Here is a 7,927-nt window from a genome sequence, read left to right on the forward strand (position 1 = left end):
ATCACACACAAAGTGCCCCTTGAACGGCGAAACTATATTAAAGACAGGTCAGTAAAATCATAGAACCATCTTACCATGATTAAAAACTCCCCTGTAACAATTATTAGTAGATTACCCATCAACGTTGTTTTTACATTTATTAGTGACACTCACTGTTATATGATCACACCCAATGTTTAAATAATTTATAAACATACAGTAAATTTGACAAATTATTATTGGCAATACTTATGGTTTTTTTGATGATGATATGATTGTGGTGGCAACATATTTTTGTTCGCTCTCTTTCAATTTGGCTGTACTCAATGCTGGTGTATTTTATTTTAATAATTAAGAAAATACAGTCCAGTGCTCAATTTTATCCTTCCATTTTCATTTACACACCCAACTTTGTATTTTTCAAAACATCGTACCTGCATTAAATATTATTCTTGTCTTTCCATTCGTCAGGAGCCGCATGGTCCGTCACACTCTGGTCCTGCTTTTCACAACATCAGCAACGCAAGTTGCGGGCGTGGCGTACGCGCAGCCGGGAGAGCGACGTATTTCACATGTGGCTGCGTTGTCCGTAGCAGCTTTAACTAACGTATGTTTTAAGTTTCATGACTTCTTTACACCTACATTGTACCCGAATAGAGATTTTGGTTTCTTTTTTCTTTTTTTTTTTTGTACATAAAATAAGTGCGCATTCAACGATGAGGTCGACGATGTAGCATGCTCCCCTAAATGCTGCCTGCTCACCTTGAAAAGGTCCAAGTTATAGCGTTAGGGAGACCGCAGGCACGGAAGGTCCACTCCCTAGCCGCTAGCCATATAAATGTATTTCGCCATGGAAGCGAAACACTTCATCATGCAATTACCCTCTGTGATATATCCTGTAGAATATCGATAAGCAGGCAACTATGCGACGTTGTTAAAGGCTCTGCAGTTTCTACTTAAACCGAGTCACCTATAAGATTCTTGGCATGCTTGTCGATTGAATCCAAGATGGCAAGTTGGTATTTAGCCAACTCATAAATGGCATAGTACCTACTCCATACACGACCGGATTTGTACAACATATAGCAAATAAATTGACATATTTCGACTGTTGAGGGAATTTAATTTTAACAGGTTAATGGGATTTCGTATTATTATCACTTATCATAATTTCATTATTTAATTTCCTCCAAAGGGCATAGCAATGCTGGTATGCTATGTGATCAGAGACGACGAGTGTCTTCAATTCGCTAGAAGAGTCCTCTCGCTACCCTCCAAAGAATGGCAAGACACCGCAGCCGGAGACACGTCGCTGAGTTGTAAGTTATTACTAGCCACTTACTATATTTCATAATACGATTTTTCGTTTCTTTGGGCAAATATATTGATACATTTCTCCGTAAAGACGAAATATATAAAATCCACACTACTGAAAATTTGAAATTTTTTAAACCAAAAAATATATAATTTTTTTCATATAATATCAAGAGACGAACAAGTTGTGTGCCTGATGGTAAGCTACGCCTGCCGATAACAGCTGCGCAGTGCCACTCAGAGCTTTAAATCGCAAAGATCTAAGTGGCTATACCACTGCGCTCGTCACCCTGACAAATAAGTTGACAAGCTAGCTAGGTGAAGACTGAAAATCAGTAATGCTGAGTCTTTAACCTTTTTGTCCACATCACTCAATTGCTTTTTTTCTATTCGTTTTTTAAGTGTTGTGTTCCTTATGTTTGTTCTGTACTGTTTGTGGAGAAATAAATACCTTTTTATTTTATTTTATATTTAAGTCCCATGTGCCTGTAATTTCACCAGCACCCTTCAAAACCGGAACAAAGTAATGCTGACATTAGTTCTTGGCGGCAGAAATAGGTAAGGTAGCAATACTTCCCTGGACGAACTCTTTCACAAGGAGCTCTACTGCTACTAAAACGTATATGACGTATATTGTGTTACCTGGTCAATAAATTTTCAGTATACATAAAACAAGGAGGGGAAGTAGAGAGCAGAGGAGGAGTTCTCGAATCGTCGTCATCTCACGTATCTCCTATGACATCCTACTGGAGAGCACCGGGGCTTGAAAGCCCAGCCAGACTACAAAGGTATCCCGACCACTATTCATCTGAACCAATAATGTATTTTAGAAGTTATCTGTACTAAAGTCACCAATAGCCACTAATTGTGTTACAGAAGGCAGTCGACTCCTGACAGTCGCGCGGATATTGTCCGGTGCGTGGAATACAAAGATTCTATAATGAGCCCACATAGATATACGTCAAGACATGTCACCACTACGCGTGCAGTTTGTGATCTCATCCCAAATAGCGCGAGAGCTCCGCTACCCTCACACGGTCCGCATCCGCAACCTGAATATATGGCTCGCGTCTGCCTGGAACTCGGGGTCCTCAACACCCCTCCGCTTCGGCATCAACCCCCCGCCCCCCTGCTCACCTGCTCCGTAGACTTTGAACCCTACGACAAACGTTTCGATACTGCCAAAGAAAACTGCAGCATTTGCGTCCAATCGAACCCTGACGTCTCCAAAATACCTTCACCACCGATAAAAAGCTGCCTGAAAAAAACAAAAAGCGACTTCACTTCAAGTATATCACTGCCGTCCATGGAAGTCATCAATGACGAGCCAAAACCTAAATCAGACATCGATCAAGTGAACCGTGAGTGGAAAAAGGCCTACGACTCGCCTGAAACGGACAAAATGCTTAACAAAATATCCAACGATTTAGATTTTCTTCTAAATAGGACTCAGGAGCAGAGTAAAAATGTTTTAGATCAAATAGAGGAAGCGCCCACTTAGGAGAGGGAAGATATAGAGACATAAGAAGAAAATGTTAATGGATACAGGGGTGCAAAATGCCATTTAGATAATGAAATTGTGAATAGTATAACAGTTTTACGAACAAATAAAATTGTAATTAAACGCATACCTTATTCCAAGCTGTATTAGAGCGGAAGTAGATATCTTTTCAGTGTGATATCTTCCACACCACAGCCTCGCAACACTAAACTGCATTTGTTATTCACTGGCATTGAGTTACCAGAATCACACGAAAGAAATTTCAAAATTACGTATTTTTTTTTACTTGCTTATATATTTTCAAAATGTAATATTTTATTAACAATTATAAACTAGTGGAGTAATTTCACAAAAAAACATTGAATATCATGGTGACCAAACATTCTGACATTCAATAAAAAATTTAATTACAATATTTAATATTATTTTCTCGACATTCATGCTATTTATTATAATATGTCGATTACCCACGTTAACAGCTTCAAAAGCGAAACCCAATCGGAATCTTCTTCGGATCATGGTCGTAGAGGACATCAGCGGTCGTTTTCAACCCTCATAGAAAACGGTCAGTTTTATTTTTTGTTATTTTATTGAATGTTCATAAATTCAATAAAATACTAAATAATAAAACTGCATCGACGTTAAAGCTGCGATACTGTAGTTAAGTAAGAAATCACGCTGGATAGGGAAGTAATCGTCCGCCAAATTAATTTTATAGGCATAGAATAAGGTATCCAGACATGATAGATTTTATAGTTCTAGGTGGATCAAGTATAAGGCCATAGCACCAATAATAATACAGGTGGAGTAACTCCATAGAAACGTAGTAGCGCGACTTATACGGACGCACACTTTCCAATAATCCTCGCAGTGCAGTTACGTTGCATAGCGCGGATCGTATCACGCGCCATTAATTATAGAAGCTAAGCTTCCGCTCGGTGTTTAAAAAATGACATCAAATAGAAGACGTGTTAGTTTTGTAGTTGTTTTTATTGGTTTGATCAAGAGCGACTTAAATTCGTAATTATTCAGCATTTCATATCTATTTCATAATCATAGCATTTAACAAAGTTAATCTCAATATTGCAGGAGAATACTGTGACGAATACCTAATTTTTTAAAATTACTTTTACAACCTTTAGGTACAACTAAAATAATAATGTGACAACCCTACGCTCCGAACGAAGTGTAGGCATTAATGCGCGGAACAAGCGGAAGTTGCCCTACCTGTCTTATTATATATACTATGATAAGGATAAAGAATCCATTTACTTGAAACAACGAGGACGGACCTACGCGCTCGTAAATTATGCTTGATCGTGACAAGTAGAAATAAATTGCAAGCGGTAGTTACCTACGGGCGCGTTCCCATTATGTCGTGACGACAGATAGTCGTGCAGCTTAAGGTGTCGTGGCTTGTATATTTAAATGAAATTATCACATATACTTAGTACAACACGACCTTTTTGGCGTTACGACGACTGACTGTCGTGGCAATGGGAAGAGCTAGAACGACAATCGGACGATAAATAAAACGTCACGATAAAAATGTGCCGACAGATAATCGCAGCTTCAAACGATTCTGTCGTGCAAACGACAAGGCGGCTGCCGTGAACCGATAAATTGTCACAATCTAGTGGGTACAGCTAGACACGACAGTCGTTCAACGATAAAATAAACGTCAACGACACAGTCACGACAGATAATCGTGTTACGATAAATAAAACGTTATGACAGAATAGGAACACGCCATAAGCCGACCGAATAACTCACGTAATTTCACCTAGAATTGCCCAAGCACAAAAATTGTATCAACGACGGGCTATGTCAATATTTGCCATAAATGTTTCTTGTCGATCCTCAATTAACAATATTTACCTTAACGGTTACCATGAATAATAATCAAATGCTATAAATATTTAAATTATATATTATAATGATTGTGATTATTAATCTTCAACACATTAATCAGTAGGTAAGTAAATATTATTAGGCAATGATTTTAATCGGTAATGAATTGATATAGATAGTTGGTATGATTTGTTACTTGTATAGTATAAAATATGTCTACAAATATTTATGTTTTTTTGTTCTAAGGTTTTTATTATAATATTGACCAAACCCCATCCCAAAGTTATTTATTAATTATTATGACAATTATTATTGAATTTACTTTGATTATTAACAAGGTAGGTAAATAAACATGTAAATAAACGTGTATGTTTAAGGTAAATTCTGAACGAATTATATTTTACGTTAAATCGGGTACAATATATTTTTATTTACAAATAAATTTTTTACAATTGACTCTATGCGTTATTTCTCTACATTCTTTGATTTTTAGTTACCAACTAGTTCGCTTTTTCTACTTGTAATAAAATGGTGCAAATTAAATTTTACTCTCGTTAGAAACAGGAAGAAAATCGGTGTAATATGTTATATATACTGTTCGTAAGTATCTAAACAAATCTTTCATTATTCTGCGTTCGGACAAAATGTGGGTAGTCTTGGAATAAGTCGCCAGATCGCAATATAATTTCACCTGCATTTTTTCTAATATTCGTTCGAGAAGCCTGCATAGGAGCGGAGGAGCACTGTGACGTCATCCACCATCTCCCACGACATGGAGCGGGAGAGATGGGCTTGTATGGTTATTCGCTACATTAATATTTTGCATTTTGTCCGACTACCGCAAAAATACAGTCCACTTCTATAGAACCACCCAAATCACATGATTAGGTATTATAAATTACAACTTTCGTCAACACGAACTCTTGGATGATGCTGCTAACTTATTGCAATAATATTACATGATGCCGATTGCAAAACTCGCAACTAGATAAAGTACTTGGTACTTGGTGTAACGGGCTGGTATCCGCAACTCGACGTCAAGGCGCCTATTTTGCAGGCATCCAAAACAATTTCCAAAGAACAAAATATATATATATATATATATATATATTTGTAGGTACTTATGTCAACAATACGGTTTAAGTTGGAAAATATTATTGTGATAAAAAACATTTTTGTTAAGTGTTATGGACACATTTATATCTCTATTATTACACTACCCCCAAAATATACTAAGCGCTAGTATACTTATTAAAACATTAAGCGGCCAGTTACACGACGCGAAAGTTTTCACGCAGCCACCACGCGGTGACCGCCCAGTTACCACGCTTTCACATACATTAATGGCGAAACTAAATTCTATATACTAGGCAATAACATTTAAATTTCTCTGAATAATACAACCGCGCGGTCGCCGCGCGGAAGTCGCGCGGACGCCGCGTAGACTAGAGACAAGCCAGCCATTTAATTTAAAACGTAAATGCTAAATAACTAAAGCGTATTTTATCATGACAGTTAGACGCACGCGGTTGCTGCGCGGCGGGCCACTCGGTCTCCACGTAAAGACCGGTGGTAAAATTGATCTACTGAAAAAAATTGATTTTTATTTTAATTTAGTATCTCCTTCTTTCTTAATTATTTACTGTATTTCAATATCATGATTCCGTAGAATAAAAATTAATTACATTCCTGTGTACGTACTACACCCTATTCATACTACAAAATGAGAAAGCACATTAACTATTTCTCCCGCTACACGGCGCTTGAATGCTGGCGCCTGTCAAGCTAAACATTGGCGGATCTTGTTCCCCTACACTACGAGCGATATTTGAACAAAAATACACACGTAACGTGTTAAAAACGAATATAAAAAAACAGTTGATTTAATCAATGTTTTAGTTTTTTTAAACAACTGTGTAAAATATATGATGCCACCCGACAATACCGCCGCCGCCGTTCGAGATAAGCATCAGACGCTGCGCCCCCTCCGATGATTTACTTACGATCGGCGCACATCTCTGCTACACCATAGTAATCTGTGCTACACCATAGTATAATAAGACAAGTATGGTAACTCCATTCATACGCAGCAACGCGACTTATATGCATGCACACCGCCGCGCGCCGTGTTCAGACGCACACATTCGCATAATAATGAAGGTGCGTGGGACCAACACTATGAGCAACGCCAGTGCATCGCGAAATAATGCGAATGTGTGCGTCCGTACACAGCGCTGTAACGTTTGTATAGAGATGGTAACTCTTGTCTTATTGTACTATGGCTATACTAAGCAATGCTCTTCGGCTCCAAACAATTACTCTGCTATCATCAGTGCCGAACGGTGCCGAGCTTTAGTATTGGAAGTTGGACAATTCGTTTCATTATTTGATTTTTAGTTCGGAACTTAATCATGCATAAAACATATTTTAATAGACAACTCTAGTGCACAAATAAATAAAGAAGATCAAGTGTGGGTAGCTATCGCACGGCTAGAAGATGTTGTAGTTTTGTTAAAAACCGTTTTTTCTGAGGTGAAAAAAAAAAACATGTAAAGAGATCGTTTTTTTCTAGAGTACGTTTTTTCTAAAAGTATGAAAATAAAAATATGACAATTGTATTTTTTTACTACACATCCTTTTTTGTTGTTTATATTATTCTTCATAGATAAATTGTACAAAATAAATGGGCAACACTCATAGTGTTGTCAGTTTGTGGCGAATTCCCCAAATTGCGGGTAATTTCGACACAATTGGGCATTTTGTGGGATTGACGCTATGTGGGGAAAATGCGGGGATTCTAACATTTTACCTTTTTTTAAAATGCATCGATTGCTGTTGCATCGCTACTTTGATGATTGCTGATACAAACACTACTTATTTATTTATCTAAGAGCGATATCAATATTTTTTTCCACGTCTCACATATCCCTTATATAGAATTTACATAGAATTATTAGCAAGCCCCTCACTATGGGCCTCAAAAGAAGGCTCAAGGTCACTCAGCGGGCAATGGAGAGAGCGATGCTCGGAATCAGAAATGAGGAAATCCGTAGGAGAACTAAGGTAACCGACATAACTCGAAAAATTGCTCAGCTGAAGTGGCAGTGGGCGCGGCACATAGCTAGGAGAACCGATGGCCATTGGAGCGGAAAGGTTCTTCAATGGCGACCGCGCACCGGACGACGCTCAGTGGGTAGGTCCCCCACCAGGTGGACCGACGAACTGGTGAAGGTCGCGGGAAGCCGATGGATGCGGGCAGCGCAGGACCGATCGTCGTGAAGA

The 7,927-nt window shown here is 38.2% G+C and overlaps 1 protein-coding gene across 1 annotated transcript in view; it reads left to right on the top strand.

Moving 5' to 3' along the window:
* The window catches only part of LOC113240330, a 378,584-nt gene extending 374,172 nt beyond the window's left edge, over window positions 1-4,412 (top strand). The window contains exons 19-23 of the mRNA XM_026477603.1: window positions 7-47; window positions 451-586; window positions 1,175-1,298; window positions 1,955-2,081; window positions 2,170-4,412. Of these exons, the coding sequence (XP_026333388.1) occupies window positions 7-47; window positions 451-586; window positions 1,175-1,298; window positions 1,955-2,081; window positions 2,170-2,794 (1,053 nt within the window). The 3' untranslated portion in view covers window positions 2,795-4,412. The remainder of the gene's footprint in view (window positions 1-6; window positions 48-450; window positions 587-1,174; window positions 1,299-1,954; window positions 2,082-2,169) is intronic.
* Window positions 4,413-7,927: the final 3,515 nt, after the last annotated feature.

Source organism: Hyposmocoma kahamanoa, unplaced genomic scaffold (genome assembly GCF_003589595.1).
Source record: "Hyposmocoma kahamanoa isolate Upper Pololo Valley unplaced genomic scaffold, ASM358959v1 132, whole genome shotgun sequence".
Classification (NCBI taxonomy): domain Eukaryota; kingdom Metazoa; phylum Arthropoda; class Insecta; order Lepidoptera; family Cosmopterigidae; genus Hyposmocoma; species Hyposmocoma kahamanoa.